The following is a 22,946-nucleotide window of genomic DNA, read 5'->3' as shown; positions in this document are numbered from 1 at the left end:
GGAAAGTACAAGAAAAGGCTTCTTTGCATTTAATTTTGGTTTCGTATCCTTCTTTCTCACCACTAACATGAAAAGAGCATCACATCAGCAGAAGCAAGAAAACACCTGCAAAGGCTGCGTGTTAAAACGAGGTGGACGAACTCCTCGAGCTAAATTCACACTGACAAATGCAAAGAAGAATACTACAGACGACTTCAAGATGGAAGACTTTCAATCAAGGCAAAAAAAAGCAACAATCATCCTTATTTAAGCATTGATTAAAAACATAGAATAATACATAAACGTTACACTCTCCCTCCTGAAACAGGGAAAAATTAGGTTTAGTCCTGGACTCAGTACATTGATAATTTGGTTGTAGAAACATTTTCAAGTTAGCTCAAAGGACATTTTAAGGATCTTTTAACTCTGAAATATTTAAAAAAATAAAAAATGATTCTTAGAAATGATGCTGTATAGATGAAGTAATGTTGGAGTCAAGAGCAATCTAACCGAGACCCAGACATACCCGAGACCAGAGTGCTCAGAGACCGAGACAAGACCAAGACATTCAGGGATCAAGACCGAGTCAAGACCAAGACCATAACTATCTCTGAAAAATCATCATCTTGCGGTTAGGGGGCGTGTCACTCTCTTAGACCGCAACACCTGGAAGGTAGCGGCCGTCACCGAGGGATAAAAATCAGAGCAATTAGACCACAGGGGACTGTTTGAAGAGGTGGAGAAGGGGGATAATATGTCCTTTTTAAAGTCCGGAGTCCGTCAAGTCTGAGACCTTCAAAAAGTGGTCTTGAGACCGGTCCTTTGTTACCAGATTAATCAGTTCTCCTCCTCTCTTTTGTCCAAATCAACAATCCAGTGAGCTGGAATGAATTGTAGATCGGCTGCATGCTCAGAAAGTAAAAGTATTCCTTCATGTTAAATATTCTTTCTTCTATAGCTTCAATCATTTGGTCCTCAACGTTTTAAATCATCAGAAGATTTAAAACTGCAAAATCTGAGACAGCGCTCCAGCGTGACAGGTTTACATTGAAGTCTAGTTCAACGTAAGTCACAGAGGAGCATGGCCACGCCGACAGCAGAGTCCGCGTTTTGTCCGTACACCACCGGCTGATGAAACGCCTTCTCCACTTCCTGTCTCAGCACCTCGTTCCGGGCAAGCGCGCTCCCACTACCCACAATCCTGCTCACGCCCGCCTGCTGCAGCCGCTCAGCAGGCATCATGGCGGTGATGTTGTCCAGCACTCCTCGGCACAGAGCCCTGGTCACATGACCCAGAGACAGATTGGCGGTGGAGATGTTGGTCACGTGGCCGAGACAAAGCGGGTCGTGTCTCTCTCCCAGGACTGTGGGACTCACCCTCAGGTCGCTCGTTTCCTGATTCAGGGCGCAGTGGATCAGCTTCTCATACAAGCAGACATCGCTTAGCTCTGCACCTGCAGGGAGGACCAGCTTTTTAGTATCGACAATTTAACGTTTTTGGCATCAGCGTGCAGTTAAATCACTTAGAAACACTTTATCTCTCTCTGGAGACAGAACATTAAGAACTTACTCACAGGCCCCGCCTTCCTCAAATAAACACCCCCTCCAAACGTGCTCATCAGATAAATGATAAACCTCTGTACTCTGCAGTTTGTTTCCTCCAGTTATTGTCTCTCCTGTAGAATGAACTACTGAAATACTAGGCTGCTATCATTTTGGTGGGAACAGTGCGACGGCTTCTTGGCCCATCAGCGGCGGGCAACAGGACGCAGGAGTCGGTTTCCGCTGCAGCTCATTCTTTGTTGTCAGTTTGATGTGTAGCTGTCTTAACTCTGACACGTCGTCATTAGGATTTATCCCTAAAAGTCTGAAACAAACGCTCAGATTATCTAACCCCTCCCCTTGAACCACCCACGTACCGAGCTCTTTCATCCAGGCACCGAGCATCCCCACAAATGTCGCCATCACATTCCCTCCGTTCAGTGAAGCCGCCACCGCCAAGTACGAGTCGTTGAAGTGAGGGAAGTAGGCGATGGAGGAGGCGGGCGGAGGAGAGTCTGGAGGTTTGAAGCCAGCTGGCATGGCAAAGGTCAGCTGAGCAGAGGTGCTGATGTTAAGAACTGCAAAAACAACAGAAGAAAGAATGTGATCAAGGTGAATGAATGAAGAGTTTACAGCATGGCATGAGAGAGAGGGACGACACCTGAAGCATAATGTGTTCTTTTTCAGCTCTGAAGTTATGTACTTTACTCATGCTTTAACTACTGATGGATGCAACATGTAACATACATATGATTAAATACATGCGCTGCATTCACTGCATCAAGTGAAGACATGTCTGCACATCCGGTTTCACCTGCGTCTGTGTTCGCACTCATGCAGGAGTAGACAGAGCACTGGAAGTCTCCCAGGGCGACAGCTACAGGTGTACCAGCAGGGATACCATGCCAGTTAGAGCACGTCTTCCCCGCAAAGCCACCAGACGGCACACACTTTGGAAGCAGGTGCAAAGGGAAGCCGGCTTCCGTCAAGCTGGAGCATGCAAACACACATACACAGAGCGAAGAGGTTATGTAGGTTAGACTAAACACCTAAGGCACTATGTACACCTGATATTAAAGGAGCAGTATGTAGTGAGTGAAATGATAAAGTGAGCTTACTATATGATCAGACATTAAGGAAACATGCTATGTTGAAGTGCTGGCTTCTCTGACAACAATGCAGCAGCCAGTATGTCCTCCTTCTAACTTTAGATTCTGGTCCTGAATGCTCTGGATTTGTTTGGACCAGAGAAGGTAGGCACTTTTAAGACACCCCCACACGGCCGTTTTGGACGCCCCTCGGTTTGTCAGATATGAGAGCAGTTATCAGGTCAAACCAACAGTTCAGCACAGACATTGGTTGTTATTAAACAAACACATCACATACATGTTAGTGTTCCACTGGTTGGACGTGGTGTTGAAGAAGCCCCAGCTGGCTGCATTCTGAGGTGTCATCACACACTCTTCCAGACCACACAGCATGGACGTCACATAGTCCTGGATGGTTCCTGCCACTGTGAAGTCCTCAAGGAACTCCGGCCTGCAGCAGAACCACACATATTTATGTAGTGAGTACAAATATCCATCAAAGCTGGGGAAGAAGGCTCTACATGGAGGAGGCAGAATGTGCAACATGTTCCACATAAATATATCAAAGATCCAGTCTATCCTGTGAAAATGTCTCTTTGAGTCTTGACTGTCTACAATGAGTGAGAAGCTCGAGTCCCACTGGCTGTATTGTTGTCAGAGCCGTTTTTACATGGACGGCTGGCTCCTCCCCTTGTTTATAAAAGCTTTTTTAGTGAAGGACTAGAGAGAAGAAGAAGAACATACTCACTGATTATTTGGATGTCAAGTAAGAGTTTTTAGATCAAGCTCATTTTGTGTCTGTTTACATGAAATGTGAAGCTACAAGCTAACACAACAATGCAGGACACAGGTGACTTCAGCTCGAGTAAAGGATGATTTTGTCTGTCGCTTGCGCTTTATGGTGCTTAATGATAGTGCGCTCTGATTCATAACTCCTTAGTGAGAACGTGAGGGCAGGGGGTTGGATGTGTGTCTCTGGAGGAGAGCGTAGGCTTCAGTGTGGAGGAGGTGTGGCCAAACAGCGGTTTGCACGTTCTTCCTTTAACAAGCGTCTGCTCACTTGTTCCTCGTGTACCAGAAGATTGTTGCACAGCCAAACCCAGAAGCCACGCTGAGATGAGAGTCTGGCTTTGGAAGAGAGGACAGGAATTGACTGCTGCAGCGCCCGTCCTGCCAGGTGATTAGTTGACTGGTGTCTCTGGGTGTGAAGAATTCCATGTTCAACCAATCACAACCTGCAAGGAGGCAGAAGACAGGAACCATTCAGCAAGATAAGTCATATTCACGTTGATGGTTTTGGTTCGGTTTGAAAACATAAGGATACCAGTTGTGTTTTTATGATGCCAGACTAAATGCATGTCCACTTTCAGATGCAACCAGCAGAGGGCGACATGGTGATGCAATGTGCATCAGTCCTGCAGAGCGTCTTCTGAAGGAGGAGTGTAGTATTCTGTCTCCTTAGTTTGTTGTCTGTTAGATGAGATGACATGCATTTCTACGGTGGCTGGGAAGTGCAAAGCAAAATGACAAGTGGCAGAACACTATTAACAGTCCCCAAACAAATTTACAAATGACAGAATCTTGATAGAAAGGCAATGTACCAAATGTCGGAATTGATGATTTTAAAAATGTAAAAATGTTTTTCAAAATGTTAATTTGTCTCAAATTTTGTAAAAGTGTTTCACACTTTGTAATTTTGCACTTCCCAGCCACCGTAGTTTATCGAACCCCTGCAGATGATCCACATCGCAGCAGTGTGACTAGTCTTCAACCTCCCCGAAACAGCACATGTCCCTATACTGTTCATCTCCCTGCACTGACTCCCATCACACAAACTGTTTATGTGTCATGGCATTTCCCCTCAGCTTTAATAATAAAGTATCTAAATGAATAAAGGGGTGAGGAAACGCTTCCTCTGCTGCTTAAACGACTCGTGTCTCACAGCCGTTATTGCACGGATGACCACACGGTGCGTTCATGGACGGGTAAGAAAAGAGGAAGCCTTACCGCTCTTTGCTTTCCAGAATAAAACTCCGTGCATCTGACCGGACAGCCCGATGCTGCTGACACGCTGCAGCTTGTCTCTGGACAGCTGGCCGACACATCTGTTCAGCGCGTCCACGATCCGGCCGGGATCCTGCTCTTTCGCCTGCGTGAGATGGAAACATGTTGCAATCACACCTCAGTCAGTGACACAGGTAGGTTCAGCAGGCTGTGTGTTTATCTCTCACATTTATCCCGTTGTTGTTGTCGCTGATATCAGACGCAGTCGGCAAAGCGTGACTCTCAACCACCGATCTGGAGTCAGTTTCTAACAGGACGGCTTTCACTGAGGTTGTTCCCACGTCTAAACCGAGGATGAAGGCAGACATTACTGCTTCACGTACTGAGCGTTCAGCCACTGTCATCAGACAGGGCAAAGTCAACAATGGGCGTTTACGTGCAGGAAGGCAATCGGAGATTAGAAAACTACTTCCATGCAGGAACATTTAAAAGAAAAACAAGACCACAATAGTTCCAGCGTTTGCAATCGGCTTTAAATCAACCTTATTTTAATTCCTGACATTAACTTGAGTTAGATTAAGCTCACCACTTTGAGGGATTTTTATAATTCCTTACTGAATTTAAATATTATTTATATTTTGATAGAAACAAAATAGGAGGGATTCAGCACTTTTTAGGCAGGTGAAACAACGAAGAAGGTGCTCTCTGGTAAAAAAAAATAATAATAATATACGGCCTGTCTCGTATTGACGCCTGTCCCAAATAAAGGCAGGGTCATTTCACTGATAAGGAAAATAAAAGTTTGGGCTATTGATTGAAGTTTAAAAGAATCACGCTGCTTCAGTCAGTAAATTGAAAACAACAGACCAGGCAAGAAATTCGGTTGTAGTGATGGACTCTGAATTTTAAAAGCCTTATGTCCCAGCAGGACATTGAAAAACTTACAGATCTGCCTAAAACATCAGTCAAACAACAGTTTCTACAAGATAATTATATTTTACATACAATATAATAGCTTGTGCCCACAACATAACATTTTTAACTTTTTGAGAATTCAGTGGCTCTGTATTCTCCAGCCACAGCGAGCCAGATTCCAACAACAACTGCTTTATGGCAGCTACGGTAACTCTCAAGGTATATATCAGCCAAGGGAGCTCAGCTCCACTATTGTAACTGCAGCCTACATCCCCCCGGATGCCGATGCAAAAGCTGCTATGAAGGAATTTTACACAGCTATCAGCAAACAACAGACTGCTCACCCAGAGGCTGCATTTATAGTTGCAGGTGATTTTAATCACTCAAACTTAAAGACAGTGCTCCCTAAATTTCACCAGCATGTTTCCTGCAATACAAGAGGAAACAAAACTCTGGATCATGTTTACACAAACATCGCAGGAGCCTACGCGTGGCCAGCGGGGACAGACTCTGTTCAGGACAAGTTCCATCACACAGACTGGAGTATGTTTGCTTCTCAGGCTACCTTGGGCTCTCACACAGACATTGACACCTACTCTTCTTCTGTGCTGGATTATATCAATACCATCATCGACAGTGTTACAACATGGAAGCAGATCACCACGTACCCAAATCAGAAGCCATGGATGAACAAGGAGGTGCGTCTCCTGCTGAAGGCCCGCAACACCGCCTTCAGATCAGATGACGTAATGGCCTACAGCGTATCCAGGGCAAACCTGAGGAGGGGCATCATCAAGGCCAAGCACTGCTACAAGCTGAAGGTTGAGGAACACTTCTCCAACTCCGACCCCAGACGCATGTGGCAGGGCATCCAGGCCATCAGTGATTATAAACCAAGCAACTCCACCCCGATAACCACAGATGTCGCCTTCCTGAACAAGCTAAATCACTTTTATGCTCGTTTCGATAGAGACAACAGAGAGACACAGACCACGACCAGACCTCCTGCAGACAACCAGCCCCTCTCACTCACCTCCACAGACGTCCACGCTGCACTGAGCCGGATCAACGCTCGAAAGGCTGCTGGCCCAGACGGCACCCCCGGGCGTGTGCTTAGAGCATGTGCGGAGCAGCTCACTGGGGTTTTTACGGACATCTTCAACCTGTCCCTCGCCCAAGCAGCTGTGCCAGTATGCTTCAAAGCCACCTCCATTGTCCCAGTGCCGAAACACTCCAGCCCGACAGGCCTGAATGACTACCGCCCTGTAGCACTCACACCCATCATAATGAAGTGCTTTGAGAGACTAGCACACCTGAAAAACTGCCTCCCACCCACACTGGACCCATACCAGTTTGCCTACCGCAGCAATAGGAGTACAGAGGATGCAGTTTCCACTGCGCTGCACTCTGTGCTCACACATCTGGACAATAACAACACATACGCACGAATGCAGCTTGTTGATTTTAGCTCAGCATTCAACTCTGTCATCCCCTCCAAGTTAAACACTAAACTCGGAGACCTGGGCTTCAACACCTCCCTCCGTCACTGGATAATGGACTTTCTGACCAACAGACCCCAGTATGTTAGGTCAGGACACACCTGCTCCACCACCATCACACTCAACACAGGCGTACCACAGGGCTGTGTGCTGAGCCCATTCCTCTACTCCCTCTTCACCCACGACTGCAGACCTGTACATGAATCCAACACCATCCTCAAGTTTGCGGACGATGCGGCGGTGATCAGCAACAACGATGACACAGCCTACAGGGAGGAGGTACAGCATCTGGCCGCCTGGTGTGCTGACAACAACCTGCTCCTCAACACCAGCAAGACGAAGGAGATCATCGTGGACTTCAGGAGAGAAAGAGGAAGCACGCACAACCCCATTCACATCAACGGGATGGCTGTTGAACCTGTCTCCAGCTTCAAGTTCCTGGGGACCCACATCACAGAGGACCTCTCCTGGTCAACTAACACCTCCAGTCTGGTTAAGAAGGCTCATCAACGCCTCTTTTTCCTGAGGACACTGAAGAGACACCACCTGTCTTCAGCTGTACTGATGAACTTCTACCGCTGTGTGATCGAGAGCATCCTGACCAGCAGTGTCTCAGTCTGGTACGGAAACTGCTCTGTCGCAGACCGTAAGGCGCTACAGCGGGTGGTAAAAACTGCCCAGCACATCACAAGGTGTCCACTTCCTGCCATTGAGGATGTCCAAAGAAAATGCTGTATGCGGCGAGCTCACAGCATCCTTAAAGACTCCTCCCACCCTGCCCACAGACTGTTTACCCTCCTGCCCTCCGGTAGGTGCTTCAGAAGCCTCCGGACCAGAACCAGCAGACTGAGGAACAGCTTCTTCCCCAGAGCTGTCTCTCTACTGAACTCTGTCCCCCGAACTCTGAACTCTGTCTCCCTCCCGAACTCCGCCCCCCGCTGACCCCCCTTCCCCTGCACATCACCTCACACCCATCATCCCCCCCCCACCACTCCTCCTGGTCATACACACACTTCTCTCATCCACCTGTATTATTGTATTATAGTATGTTCATATCACCTCAATAAGTTATCGATCTACAATATGTCCATATTCTGTATATTATCTGTAATCTAGTATAGCATGATCACTGCACCTTAATCTGTATATTATAATCTGAAGAATATACTTATATTTATAGCATCCCATTAATCCATCCATATATACCCAATAATTCACTTTCTTAGTCTACATCTGTAAATTCTGTAATTACTTGTACATAGCACAGATTCTTGCACTTTCTGCTTATTGCACTTCTGGTGAGATGCCAAACCTCATTTCGTTACTCTATACTTGTATATGTGCAATGACAATAAAGTTGAATCTCATCTTATACGTTGATCTAAAAGGTGGGTACCACTGGTGGACTCAGGGGGGCCCTCATGGATGCTCCTGTGGTAGATAATAAAAAAACACGAAGGGTCCAGGTTGCCCTTCCAGATGCAGAAATATGGTAACATGCCCTTTTTGTGCGCTGGTGTCGCACCGAATATAGCAGGTGCCCCTCTTTTTAATTCGCCCCTCAAACATCCTGAGTCCGCCAGTGGTGGACTCTACCTTTTACAACCACAGAACCGTCTGTTACATGAGTTTGGGTCTTGATCCAATTCTGATGGCGTGACAATAAAAACCTTTACTTTGCATCATTACCTCAAAGTCAGATGAGGGGAATTTCCTTATTATGGTATACATAATTTCCTACTCTTAAATGTACTTTGAACGCACCACGCCGTCGCCTCCTGTTTGATGATGAGCTGTACCCACAATGCACCGCGAAGGAGTGAGCATGGCCGACTGTTGCCTTGGAGTGTCATCCCTACGAGAATGAATGTGGCTCAATATCGGCAGAATTTTACGAACAGACGATAAAATATAAAAGTGTGCAAAGTTAATCCGACAGGTGATGAATCTTTGATCCCGCCGCGAAGTGTCGACGAGTCCCTGCGCGTGTTTCCGGTGAGAATCTGAAACCCGTTAGCTTTGGCTAGTTAGCAGTGTGTAAGCTAGCCTGTTAGCAGCGCTAGTGATGGTGAAGTGGAAATAAATCAGTTTAATGTCAAGTTTACCTCACAGGGTCCAACCTTACTATGTTTTAGTTCATTATTAGACGTAACTAAGTTGGTTTATTCTGTTATTTTTATTCTTTAAAGTGTAATTATGCCTTTAATCCTGGGCAGGGCTTTAAATGAAGTAATTAGCGTTAATGCTAAATTGTTGTCAGAAGCTAACGTCTTGTCTGTTTTATTTAAAGCTCTTATTAGATTATTATTATTGTTTATCTGCTGGTTTCTTTCTATCACAGTGGTGTGCCATCTTTAAAAGGCCAACTATTATCATGTTGTTTGTGTTAAAAATGTCTTATAATAGTTATAATGTCATCATTAATAATATTATTATTAGTACATCACATACCAGCAACATACCCCTTCCTCCCCCCCATTATATTTATTAATTATTTTCTGACCCAATTCTTTCCCTACGTCTTCGACATGCTTCCTGACTTCTCCTCGCCGCCCAGTCCTCTCCTCTGTCCATCTTTTAAGGCATAGAGTGAAGTGATGGTGATATTAGTAATAATGTGGTCTGGGGTTTGATCGGGACAGATGACAGGTTGGCAGTAGGTGACCTCGTCTACTGGCCCCCTCCTGCAGGGTTTGGGGGCGACTGAGGGCGTGCGTACACTAAGCTGGTACCATGCTGAAACACAAGCGTTTTTTTAAGTTTTATTTTTGGACTTTTTATGCCTTTATTTAGAGACGGGTCAGTGGATAGAGTCAGAGACAGAGAGAGAGCGGGAAATGACTTGCAGGAAAGCAGCCACAGGTCGGACTCGAACCTGTGTTCCCTGCCTGGAGGACCACAGCCTCCGTTCATGGGGCGTGCACGCCAACCGCCAGGCTACCAGCGCATCAGTTGTTTTTTTTTAGCTTTTTTAAGCAGTGTTAGGATACATTATAATGGATCTATTGGGTCAATAATCAATGAGGCAACATGATGAACACAAGATGAAAACATAGCTGACGTGTGTTTGTTTGTCTGTATTTTAATTGTTGTTTTAAACTTAATGATATAAATAATAATGATCCTGTCTCACCCTCTGTATTAAATCAAATCGAATATTGCATCAGTTATAGCTGCAAATATCAAATCTCCATCTGCAGATTTCAGAGAATTTTGTCTTTTTTATTATTTTCACTGTTAACTCTCACATGTGTCTGAATCTCTCCTGAAACAGCAGCCCCTTCCTGTGACAGCTGACCGGAGCCAAGATGGCGGGAGTTATAGCCAAGCGTGAGGGACCGCAGTTTATCAGTGAAGTATCCGTGAGAGGCAACGCCGCCGTGCTGGACTACTGCCGCACCTCTGTATCTGCTCTGTCCGGAGCAACAGCCGGGATCCTTGGCCTGACTGGACTGTACGGCTTCATATTTTATTTCCTCGCCTCGTTCCTCCTCTCTCTGCTGCTCATTCTGAAGGCCGGGCGGCGGTGGAGCAAGTGCTTTAAATCACGACGGCTGCTCTTCACCGGGGGCCTCGTCGGGGGCCTTTTCACCTACGTCCTGTTTTGGACTTTCCTCTACGGGATGGTGCATGTGTACTAAAACGATCCAACACAAATAACCTTGAATTAATCCTTCTAATAATTTGTAAACCAATGATGTTGTCTGCCCTGCTGTTTGTAGATAGATAGGCCTTTAGTGAGAAACATTATGATTCTTTTCCATGATGAACTGACATGAAGGTGTGTCAGTAATTAAGTGATGCAGAATGACCTGTCCTTGTTTCCCTTCTGCCCCACACATCACGGTGAACATGGACTTGTGTAACCTGTAACTCCTGATCTGCGATCATTTTCATGCATACCAGAGCCATAGTTTAGAGTGTAACATAGATCAAAAACAGATTAATCACATTTAATGTTCAATACTATGATTAAATTAAAACAAACCTGATTTCTGATTGAAATAAAAATACCTCTTAACAACTTTTTTGTCATCATTATTGATTGTTTGTCATCAACTAGAGCTCTCAGAATTTACCAGTTAATCACCATTAATTAAGCTCTGAAGCTGAAGGAGCAATATGTAACTCTGACACCTAGTGTTTAAAATGGGTACTGCAGTCCAAATTCTAAACATTGTAGAGAGCTGCCTCCCCCCCGCCCGACTCCTCTCTAGAGTTGATGCTCACACAGGTCACCATGTGGTGGATACTGAAGCTTCAGTGTTTGTCCAGCTCTGCATCAGTCTGTAAACCTTTCTGTGTTCTAACCTCTCTCCATTTTTCAAAATCATCTCCAATATTGATCCTAGTTTGAGCACGTTTCTGCTCGTGGAGCTTACTAGAAACATGCAGAGGCTTTTTAGGTCGGGTACAATCACTTCTATCTGAAACACTTCTCTTGCCCGCTTCCATCACTGCAACACCTGTTGACCTGATAACTGCTCTCATATCTGGCAAACCGAGGGGCGTCCAAAACGGCCATGTTTGGGGTGCCTTCAAACTCCCTACCTTCTCTGGTCCAAACAAATCCAGAGCACTCAGGACCAGAATCTAACCAGAAAATTAGAAGGAGGACAGACCGGCTGCTCCTTAATGTCTGATCATATAGTAAGGTCACTTTGTCATTTCACTCACTACAAATCTTACAGACTGCTCCTTTAATGCATTTTTTTTAAATCTCCATTAATCTTGTGTTATTTTGTCCCTTGTGGCTCACCGTAGATAGTGGTCCTCAGTCTCTCCCTGTAGTCTCTGATGTAAAAGGACACTGCTGCTTCTTTGAATGTCTCATTTCTCTTTAACAAACTCTGATAGCTCAGCTGACAAGTCCAAAGTAATATCCACCTTATGACATCACACATTGACCTTTGTTACCGTTCCTTTGAGCTGTTTGACCTCACTTTGGGATCCCTAACCACTTCCTGTTTCTGCGCTTAACTTCATGTCCTAACCTTCCATCTACTATTAGCTCCTTACTTTATTTCAAAATAAAAGCACACAGTAAATAAAGTTCTTTCAGTTTAAGACAGGACAAACATTCAAAATAAAATGCTTAATAATAATGTGAATAATCGTGACTTAAATGTTATCATTTGACAGACCTATAACTAACACAAGCATGTTGCACAATTCATCAAATATCAGCCTGAACATCAGCTGTCTGCTCACAGTTTACACATCATGACGACACAACACAGAGTCACAGCTGAAGTCAATCTGTTAAAACAACAGGCTTTATCTTCATCTTCAACTCACTGAGAATACAGCAGGAAACATTCACAGTGTTTAAGCTCAACACACGGGTACAGGAAGCAGTTAAGACCATCCACACTTCTCCTCTCATGTTGATTCAAAGATCAGATTTTAAATACATTTTCATCTCGTATTCATGCTCGCAGAATAAATCCTCTGGTGACAATTTGTCGATTTGTTCATGTTTATTTTCACTCGATCTAAGACATCTTAAGTTTTAGATCCAAACTGATAATGAGCCACAATGAGAAGGGCAGCAATTACAGTCCATTTCCCTAATTCAATCATCATTTCTTTGCAGTGATTAGAATAACTGTTGAGTTGAAAAAGACTTGTGCACACCGTCTAACGTCCAGTAAATATTCTCTAACGCTTCAGGCTTAAATGTTGCAAACACAACAAATCAGTCGGGTTGTAAGAGTCTTGATTCAACTCTGATTATGATTATTTTACAATGTCTCATGAAAGGATGTGCAAAGTCATCTCATGATTAATATGTCAAACTAAAGCCCATAATATGTCACTGGATCTGGACAGGAAGCTTCATGAGTCTGATCAACAGCCTTTAAAGCTCTGATTCTTGACGCCGTTCATTCTTTGCTTTTGTAAATCAGTATTCAGTATAAATTTGGTGATTTGCTTTGATACTTTTTAAAAATGTTTTTTTGCTGATTGCACCGACATTATCACAACATAATATATGGACCAGGTGTAATCTCCCACAAAGTCCCGCCTCTGGATCCCCACCCTGCCACTGAAATCCACCTTTTGAGTTCGTCCGTCCGCCTCCCGGCCCTCAGAGTCAAACATTAAACCTTTATTTTGGACCAACGTATCTTCAGTCAGAACAAGCGTCGCTGAAATAGTGGCTTGCAGACGAGTCGTGCAGGGACGCTCCTCTGCAGGGGATTGCTGTCGCTCGGCCTGCAGATTAAGCTTCTGAAGAGATGGTGATGTGATGCCTTGGCTCTGGTCCCTGCAGAGAGACCATGCCAGAGTATCGCTGTCCTGTGTTGCGTGGAATGGTTGGGCCGCGTGTGTCCACAGGCTGCTGGTTCTCTGCAGCTGGAGACGTCTCATCCGCATTTTTGACGGAGTTTTCTTTCTCTGCAGCCTTTTTCCTGGATTTCCTTTCGTGGTGTCTCGTCTTCCCTTCCTTTGTTTTGGTCTTCTTGCTGTTACGTAATAAAAGAGAGAAAGGTGTTATTAAGTGTGAGCTGGAGGTTTGGAGTAAAGCCTTTGTCATAACAAGGAGAGTGGCTACAGCGGGTCATACTTGAAGTCGATGACTTCAAACTTGCTCTCGCGGTAGAAGGAGCTTGTGTTCATCATGTAGAGTAGAATCATATCGCACACAAAGGCTCCCTGATAGGACAGAAAAACATTTATGTGTTAGAGGCGATCATCCGACGCCCTCTGGGGAAACTTAAATATAACTTTTTTCACATTTGAGCAACAACACAGTGGAGCTGCTTGTCAACAGGTAAGGCAGGCACCTGCTTGGGGCCCCAGGAAAGTAAGGGGCCCCAGAGGGCTCACAAACTTAGTCCGAAGCAGTGGCCCAAAATGTGCAAATTTTTCAATGAGAGTAGGAAACCTCCCTAAGGAGCTGACAGCACTTCCTCTCGTTGCCCTGCTATTCATTGCATGCATTGTTGCCGTGGAAACCAAAGTTTGTCAATGAATGTCACCTCAGGAAATTGAAGAGGACTTAGCTGTCTATGGGACAGAAAAATAAACTGGAATGAACTGGAGGAGGAGTAAGCGTCGGCTGGCAGACATAATGGTGATGATCACTGGTTGGAGGGCCCCTCAATTGATTTTTGCCTGGGGCCCTAACAGGTTCTAGAATCCCCACTGCCTGAAGATGTAATAAACCAAGAAGGTAATACAGATGTGCAGCTTTGGATGTGATAATCCCACAAACATGATCCTTCTACAAATGTGGAATTTACATGTTCTTTTAATTTCTGCCTGAGATTTAGCTAAACTGTGATGGGTGTAATTCCGGCACTGAACACTAGGTGGAGTCTTGGTGTGTGTGTGTGACGGCCCTGTGGCCTGTTAGGTTGTGCCTCCTCTTTTCTTGTGTTGCAGGTTGGTGTAATTAGTATGTGTTGCTGTCCATCAGTCTGACTGGGAGCACCTGGGCCCGCTGATCACAGTCATGATATAAGCTGCCACTTCACTCTACTTGGAGAGACTTTCTACATGCGCCTTGTATTGACTTCCCTTTGGTTTGATTAGTGCACCTGCTTCTAATTAGTGCATTTGTTGGGAGAGACGTGTGAGTTTTGTTTGTTGGTTTGATTTGTAGCCTTGTAGAGTCTTAATTGGTCCAAGGGAAGGTAAGTATTGACACGCTGATTTAGGATTTGGAGTTTAAGCTTTTATGTCCCCTGTTAGGCTCAGCAATGTTTCGCCTTTGGGATTCATTGACTTTGTTATTTTTGTAGTGTTGCAGTGAAAGGGGTGGGAGCATGTCCGTGGTTTTGGGGTGTTGCCAACCTAGCTGGTCGGTTTCCCATACCAGCGGTCTCCAGTGCATAAGTACCTGCCAGAACTAGCTGCATGAAGACTAGGGATGAGTTTAACTAGTATTTAGTTAGGCAGATAGTGGGGACACGCCTACATTTAACGCTCCCCTTTTTGGTAAAGTCAGTGTGTTGATACTATACATTCCATTGGATTGGTGAAGGTGTCATGATGTCTCGTGTTGATGAATTTCTGTCGGCTCCTTCTGAGCACTTGTTAGACTTGTGTACAAAAGAGGATTTGCTTAGAATAGCCGAGCATTATGATATTGAAATAAGTGAGAAAAGACTTAAAGAAAATGTAAAGTCTATTCTAAAAGCAAACCTGTTTGAAATGAAAGATTTGACTGCACATGTTGGAAATGCTAATGATAATTTGTTGAATGCTCCTGGGATGTCTTTGCCGTCACTATCTTAGACTTCTGGGTTTTCCTTTGAACAGCAAAAAGAACTATTGTTGCTTAAAATTGAACAGGAAAGAATAAAACAGAAAATTGGCTATAGAAAAAATTAAATTTGAAAGTGAGCAGGCAAAAATAAATTTGGAAAGACAGAAACTAAATCTAATCAAAGAAGGTAAGCTAAGTCTAGGGGCTGGGCAGGTGTTTGACAGTGGCAGTCTAACCAGGAACCATTCCCCTCTTCACTCTTTTGATTTGATTGGTAACATGTGGCTCATTCCCAAATTTATGAAATGAAATGAAAAAGACCCTGAAACGTTCTTTTCTCTCTTTGAAAGAGTTTCAGATTTCAGAAAATGGCCTGATGAGGATCGTACCATAATGTTACAGTGTGTACTGACAGGAAAAGCTCAGGAAGCCTACTCTGCTCTGTCTGTTATAGACAGTTTAAATTGGGCATGATGGGCATAGATCCATGACTCCAGGGCCTGGCTGTTCATACAGCAGACATCACAAAGAGCTTCACAATAACATATATTAACAAAAAGAAATTAAAGACCCGATGACTGAAAATGAAAGATTTAGCAAACGAGTCCTGATTGGCACGAGGTTCACTTAAATTGATGGAAGTGAATCCAGGACGGATTCTGAGTCCCACTTTACCCTACTGTAGTGTTGTAGTCAAGGCCAGCCAAGACCAAGACGTCCCCAAGACCAGAGTGCTCCTAGACCGAGAAAAGGTCTCCATGCTAGACCCTCTCCATGCTAGACCCCCTCTCCATGCTAGACCCTCTCAATGCTAGACCGCCTCTCCATGCTAGACCGCCTCTCCATGCTAGACCCTCTCAATGCTAGACCGCCTCTCCATGCTAGACCGCCTCTCCATGCTAGACCCCCTCTCCATGCTAGATCCCCTCTCCATGCTAGACCCTCTATGCATGCTAGACCCCCTCTCCATGCTAGACCCTCTCCATGCTAGACCCCATCTCCATGCTAGACCCTCTATCCATGCTAGACCCCCTCTCCATGCTAGACCCCCTCTCCATGCTAGACCCTCTCCATGCTAGACCCCATCTCCATGCTAGACCCTCTCCATGCTAGACCCTCTCCATGCTAGACCTTCTCTCCATGCTAGATTCCCTCTCCATGCTAGACCCTCTCTCCATGCTAGACCCTCTCTCCATGCTAGACCCTCTCTCCATGCTAGACCCTCTCCATGCTAGACCTTCTCTCCATGCTAGATTCCCTCTCCATGCTAGACCCTCTATCCATGCTAGACCCTCTCTCCATGCTAGACCCCCTCTCCATGCTAGACCCTCTATCCATGCTAGACCCCCTATCCATGCTAGACCCCCTCTCTCCATGCTAGACCCTCTCCATGCTAGACCCTCTCTCCATGTTAGACCCCCTCTCCATGCTAGACCCTCTCTCCACGGTAGACCCTCTCTCCATGCTAGACCCTCTCTCCATGCTAGACCCTCTCTCCAAGCTAGACCCTCTCTCCCTACACACAAGTATCCACCGACACATGAACGTAATATTTAAAACAAAAATACTCACGAGACCCAGCAGAGCAACACCCGACCCGATGGCGATGATTGTGGGAATAATACTGAATCTTCCAGCCTGCAACAAAAATGAAACATTTATGAACGCCTCATTTCAAAATCAGGAAATTCCATCAGAAAGAAAAAAAACTTGTATGACCACCGTACCTTCCCATTGATCATGATATCAAAGCGGATCCCGAAGACTTTGTATAAATCGCGATAGCTTTCACCGCTCTGATGCTTGTAGTACCTGGCGTACCTGCAGGGGGGTGTAGAACAAAACTCAGCAGGTGAGACTCAGACAGAGACCAGAAGAGTCTCCTCTTAAATATCTTGGAGGACAGACCTGAAGTTGTACCCTGATGTGACCGAGGTGTTCAGATTCATGTCCAGACGAGTGAAGCTGTACTCTGGATTACAATGTGAGGAGTCTTTATCCAGGTCACAGTCCCACTCAATGAGGACCCCAACGGACCCCCCCTGACAGACCACAGCAGACAGGATGTGTCAGTGTTCACACGTATTATCCGCATCCTTCACCATAACCGTCTTAAATCGTTTTATAAGCCAAGAAGTGATTCTTCACGCAGTCTGAACTGACACATCACAACACTCGGTACCTTAGCAGCCATGTCCTGGAAGTCGTATCCCGTCCAGCCGACCAGCTCTCCGAGGCGGAAGATGGGGCAGTAAGGATTGTGTACTCTTTCATAGGAGCATCTTTTCAAGTAGCTGTCATCGGACGTTTCAAGGATGTTGGACCTGAGAGTCAAAACAGCAAACGTGATTAACTACAAGGTCACATATTGTTCAAAATACACTTCATCATGTTCCTCTAACTAATATGTGTCTCTAGTCCGTCTACAAACCCCCCAATGATGAGAAAATCCTCTCTTTCTCTTGCCTGCTCCACTTTTCAGAAAATGTGTGCTCAAACAGGCCATTTGGAGATTTTCCCTTCATGACATCACAAAGGGCAGTAGCCCCTCCCCCAGGTGGGTGTCACTCCCACAGCTAGGTGTTTGTTCTGCCCTCTGAGTCTGCCTTCTCACTGTAAACAATAGGACATGGAGCGAGAAAGCCTGAGACACCCAAGACCTTCCAGAAAGGCGGCGTGGTCAAACACAGCTCATTTACATTTAAAGGTACAGACACAGAAACGGTCTGTTCTGTGCAGAGCTGAAATAGAGGGGTTTATAGACATGATCAAATACAGGATCAGAGTGGATTTAAAACAAGAAACTTAACACACTTTTTGTTTTTGTTTTTGTTTTGAGGAGCTCTGACACTTATTTACACTGGTTGAAGAGGAGGAGAATGTTTGACCTCTAATATTGGCTGGACTTTTTTTCAGGAGGTGGTTGGGCTTTTCTTGCCTTCTTTCAGAGACAGGAAGTGGATAGAGTCAGAAATCAGGGAGAGAGAGAGAGAGTGGGGGATGACATGCAGGAAAGGAGCAACAGGTCCGATTTGAACACAGTACGCCTGCTTGGAGGGCCACAACCTCTGTACATTGGGCGCATGCACCAACCATGACGCCACTGACTCCCCTCAGCTGGACTTTTTGATCATCATCTTTGATACCTTTGCTGCTCAAGCTTTAGCTTTAACATTGTTTTTTACAAAGTTATAAGTCCACTTGAGGCTGGCTCTTAGAGACCCTGATGTCTCACACACAGCAGACAGCAGAAATCAACAAACGATGATTCTGGTCTGATTCGTCAACATCTTTATCAGCACACACTGTACGGGGGGGATTTTTTTTTAACTAACCCATTTAGCTTTATGAAGGGTACCAGTCATGCATAATTAGTCTGCATGGCTGATCTGACTGTGAGGGTTTGTCAGGACTCTTAAAACCCGCCTCAGCTCCAGCTCTCTGCCTGTCGTTAGGTTGACCGAAAGTAAGGCTGAGACAGCATTTCCAGCATGGAGACCACCATCGATGGGACTCCAAAGCCCCCTTCAGGAACAGATGGGTGACGTCACTCACGCTCCGTTCACTCTTACCATCTATGGTTTGTACTGACGCCACTGTCTGATAAATAAGGAGTTTGTTTGAGCTGTAAATCATTCAAAGTTTCTCTATCAGCTTCACAGATGGACAGTTAGGAGAATATGGGATCTTTAAGTTTACTGGGTTTCACCTCTGCTCCCTAACTCCCCCATATACACTCTCTAACAGCCACATATACAGTATGTGTGCCATGTCCTTTGGCTCTGAGCACAGCGTAACTGGATGCGTACCAATCATTAGGAGGGATTTGTATAACCGGCAGATTCTCATTAAACAAAACCACATCCAGATGAGTGCAGAACATAAAGGGACATAAGAGAGAGGGTGTGTAACTGGAGTAAGATCCTGACTGATGAATTAACAGAGGCTCGATGCATCCCTCTGCTTTCCTGCAGCAATTGAACACTCAGCAGCACCGCTCTGTGGGCTACCCCCATCTGATCGGACACCTGTCCAGGGCACGGCCTGCTGTCAAGGACGTCTCAGATGACTGTTTCACTGTCTCACTCAGTGCATTGCACCGGCTGGTATAAATAGAGGCTCTCTACACCCTAAAGTTATTTCGAGCAGCCATCGGGGCATGTATATCCCTCAGCACACTCTGCGGTGGGCTCTCTCACGATGCATTGAAACCATAAGAGTGATCTGCTCCACTTAGAGACACTTACTTTGAGAATTTGAACTTCGGAAACCTGATGAAGTTCTTGATGTAGATGGTGAAGTTCTCCGCCGCACTTAGTAAGGGCTCTCTGTGAAGACGGGAAAGAGACAGGCAGCCATGTGAAGAACAAAAAACAACAACAAGACAAGTGGAGCTGACAGGCTGCATTAGTAATAAATAGAACCTGTGAAATATCTCCGTCCCTGTGGGGGATCAGAGTGAGTGTCAGTGTAGTGGCACAAAATGGCTAATATCCAGAGTTCTTAAAGAGAGGAGAGGGGAGGGGGTCTCACGTGGGTCTCTCGCCGTATTCGACAGGACACCAGGCGTGGATCTCGCAGGTCCCAGTGCTGTTCAGACACACGCCAGTCTTGATTCCTGATGGACAGAGAGTAAAGACGCTTGGCTTGACTCTTTGTAAACCATTAAAGTTCCCATGAAGAAGCAAACAGAGCTGTTAGAATGTACATAATAAAATGTTTCAAGCTAACATTCCTCATACTGGACGTCCAATGGTCCCAATCAAACAGTAGTCGCTTTGCATTGGTGTATGAAAGTGTCCAAATTGAAATAACTTTGGGTGGCGTTGGGGTTTATTGTTAATGAATGAAGCAGACACAATTGACCATTATGATGACATGAAATGATGATCCAATCAAAAAGCAATAATCCTCACCATGGCCAGCTATCACTGACTCCCCGTCTGGGCAGTCATCGTCACTCTGACACCGCCCATCTGGAACCTTATTACTCTGTGACACAGAACAAACATTAAGAAGCTGCCACTTGCTAAAATGTTATAATAATGGGTTTTCCTGTTCCCATGTTTACTCACCTCTGGACAGAATCCCAGCGTCTGATTGGGCGTCTCTATGTAATTTGTTACGACGAAGATCACCTGCTCCCCCTACAAATAAAATGACATCCAGACAGGGAGATTCAGAGAGGCAAAGGTTAAACAAATTAGTCTCCAAAGAAGATCAATACCATTAAATCTGTATAGACAGATGCTGAGGCTAATAAGATATCCACTGAGGCAGACACTCGATAGTATCACCATCTATCTGACTGAGGTGAGACTGGATGGATGGATGTGTGGATGACAGGGGGATGGATGGATGGATAGACGGAAGGATTACAGACAGATATGGATAGAGGGACAGATGGATGGCAGATGGATGGATGGATGCATGGACGGATTGATGACAGGGGAATGGATGGATGGATGGTTTGATGGCTAGACGGACTGATTACAGACAGATATAAGGATGGATGACAGAAGTATGGATGGAGAGAAGGATTACAGATAGATGGTTGGCTGGATGGATGACAGAGGGATGGTTGAACTGAAGGATGGATGATGACATATGTATGACAGAGGGATGTATGGATGGATGACGGAAGTATTGATGGTTGGATGGATGGATGGATGACAGAGGGATGTATGGATGGATGGATGACAGAGGGATGGATGGATGGATGGATGGATGGATAACAGAAGTATGGATGGATGGATGGATGTATGGATGACAGAAGTATGGATGGATGGATGTATGGATGGATGGATGTATGGATGGATGGATGGATGGACTAATGGATGACATAGGGATGCATGGAGAGAAGGATTGTAGATAGATGATGGATGGTTGGACAGATGGGTGGATGGATCTATAGACGGATAGATGGATTGATTGATGGATAACAGGGCGGCTGTGGCTTAGTGGTAGAGTTGGCCGTCTCTCAACCGGAAGGTCAGGGGTTTGATCCCCAGCCCATGGCGCCACAGTGGTGAATGAATGGATGTGTTAACACTGAATGACTCTTTACTCAGCAGCCTCTACCATCAGTGTGTGAATGTGTAGGTGTGACCTGGGATGTAAAAGCGTCAGATGACTAGAAAACACATTTTTTAAAAAGCATGCTCAACTCCATTTACCATAGATAGATAAACAGACTCACACTAGGGGGTATGACATAATCCTCCGAGTTCCACAGCTGAACGCCCGTCTCTGAGCTGTTGGTTAGTGCGACACCTTTAAGCTTGGTGATGACAGAGGTCTGGATGCCCTCCTCTCTCTCCTGGTAACCTTTCCTCATCAAAAACACCCACCTGTAAAATGAAAGAGAGAAAGTTTTGAACATGGTGCAGCATGTGTGATTCCCCTTGTTAGGCAGCCTCGTGGTTCGTGCGTGACATCACACACTGCCATCAACAGTGTTGGTAATGTGGAAATGAATCCTGGACAAGATTATAGAATAATTCTAGAGTTACATCGGAGGGGAGCAAATCACAAGTCTCAACATCATAATAATTTTTTTTTTAAATCATCTAGTGTACAGCTAGTTAAATTGGGGATTTTCTGCTTCTCTTTGTTGTCTATATCCGTTTTCAGGTGCAAAGACTCGGCATCACGGACAGACATTTATAAATATGTGCTGCTGTATTTGCTGTTGTATGAATGTGTGTATTTTTTTACTTTCTGTATCTGCAGGCTGCAGCGTGTTTTGTGTTAATGCAGCTGTTTTGCCTTTTTTTGCAGCGTGTTTGTTTCTTTTGAAGTACGTTTATTTCTTTTGCAGCGTGTTTCAGTCATTGCATTTGTTTGCATTAACTTTAGATTGTGCTGCAGTTTCTGAACATGCTGCACGCTTTTCTAAAATGCATCGTTTCAGCATGTTGCGGAGCCTTTGCATCTATCGGCCACCGTACCATTGGATTGAAATTTCGGGCAAAATAAATGTTTTGTTAAAACCTAATCAGTTAGCACACACACACACACGTCTCAGACATGACGAAGCAATAAAATGAGAGCATGAACATAAGCAGCCCTGCCTAAGCTGCACAGCATGCCAATGAGCCACATCTGATTTCATAAGCAGCCATCATCAGCCACCACTCTGCTGCCTCTGAATGTAAAGTCTCTCTTTTAATGCTGTCAAATCACTTTACGAAGTTTTAAAGGTCAAACCAGAAACTATCTGACGTCAGCAAACTGTCCCTGTCACCTGCTCATCATTCCTGTCAGCGTGACATCATCACACGGATAACGTGTAAATATAAGAGACTTTAATTCAACAATGTAAACTTCTCAACTTGTGAGATAAAAGAAGGTCTCCACAGCGAGGACTCCTCCACAACAGAAACAAAGTCACCGCTTCACTTTCAGCTGCACTATTTTTAACTGTGTGAATCACTTTCTAAACGGCTCTGCTGCTGCCGCTGCTTACCCGATTATGTACCCCAACACCGCCAGCTGATACAGTCTGAATAAAATCCCGATCTTCCTGTTTTCGGCGATGACATATTTCTCCGTCTTGTAGTTGAGGAGAGAAACGAAGAAGGCTCCCCAGCCTGCCATGTCTCCTGCACGATGAGGCGCTCAGCAGCTCGCAGCTCATATGATCCACTGCTTCACTGTCAGGCAGGCAGACCCACACAGACACAGACAGGGACACAGACA

General features: G+C 45.2%; 3 protein-coding genes across 6 annotated transcripts; 1 reads left to right on the top strand and 2 right to left on the bottom strand.

Moving 5' to 3' along the window:
- Positions 1-769: 769 nt before the first annotated feature.
- Positions 770-5,027, bottom strand: shpk (sedoheptulokinase). Its single transcript, XM_020649953.3, has 7 exons — positions 4,841-5,027; positions 4,617-4,758; positions 3,670-3,844; positions 2,908-3,060; positions 2,336-2,511; positions 1,899-2,099; positions 770-1,433 (listed from the first exon to the last, which is right to left on the bottom strand). Exons 1-7 carry the CDS (start codon positions 5,015-5,017, stop codon positions 1,039-1,041), a joined length of 1,419 nt encoding a protein of 472 aa, XP_020505609.3. The 5' UTR covers positions 5,018-5,027; the 3' UTR covers positions 770-1,038.
- emc6 (ER membrane protein complex subunit 6) lies at positions 4,667-11,051 on the top strand. Of its 3 annotated transcripts, none has more exons than XM_065963170.1 (2): positions 4,667-4,807; positions 10,302-11,051. In XM_065963170.1, the coding sequence occupies exon 2, from the start codon at positions 10,336-10,338 to the stop codon at positions 10,666-10,668; it is 333 nt and encodes a 110-aa protein (XP_065819242.1). In that variant the 5' UTR covers positions 4,667-4,807; positions 10,302-10,335; the 3' UTR covers positions 10,669-11,051. The 3 variants fall into 3 exon arrangements, with proteins under 3 accessions (XP_065819242.1, XP_020505625.1, XP_065819241.1); XM_020649969.3 differs by lacking the exon at positions 4,667-4,807 and adding an exon at positions 8,823-9,022 and having other exon boundaries at positions 10,305-11,051; XM_065963169.1 differs by lacking the exon at positions 4,667-4,807 and adding an exon at positions 8,825-9,022.
- A 1,024-nt stretch (positions 11,052-12,075) lies between these two features.
- On the bottom strand, positions 12,076-22,946 carry p2rx5 (purinergic receptor P2X, ligand-gated ion channel, 5). 2 transcript variants are annotated; one of them, XM_020649956.3, is made up of 12 exons: positions 22,714-22,945; positions 21,445-21,595; positions 20,321-20,392; positions 20,162-20,237; positions 19,779-19,863; positions 19,493-19,573; positions 17,428-17,569; positions 17,154-17,287; positions 16,973-17,066; positions 16,818-16,883; positions 13,599-13,687; positions 12,076-13,497 (listed from the first exon to the last, which is right to left on the bottom strand). In XM_020649956.3, the coding sequence occupies exons 1-12, from the start codon at positions 22,842-22,844 to the stop codon at positions 13,254-13,256; spliced, it is 1,365 nt and encodes a 454-aa protein (XP_020505612.2). In that variant the 5' UTR covers positions 22,845-22,945; the 3' UTR covers positions 12,076-13,253. The 2 variants fall into 2 exon arrangements, with proteins under 2 accessions (XP_020505612.2, XP_020505614.2); XM_020649958.3 differs by lacking the exon at positions 13,599-13,687 and having other exon boundaries at positions 13,255-13,497; positions 22,714-22,946.

The sequence above is a fragment of the Labrus bergylta genome, chromosome 14 (assembly GCF_963930695.1).
Source record: "Labrus bergylta chromosome 14, fLabBer1.1, whole genome shotgun sequence".
In the NCBI taxonomy this organism is placed as follows: domain Eukaryota; kingdom Metazoa; phylum Chordata; class Actinopteri; order Labriformes; family Labridae; genus Labrus; species Labrus bergylta.
This window is presented reverse-complemented; position numbering and strand designations above follow the sequence as displayed.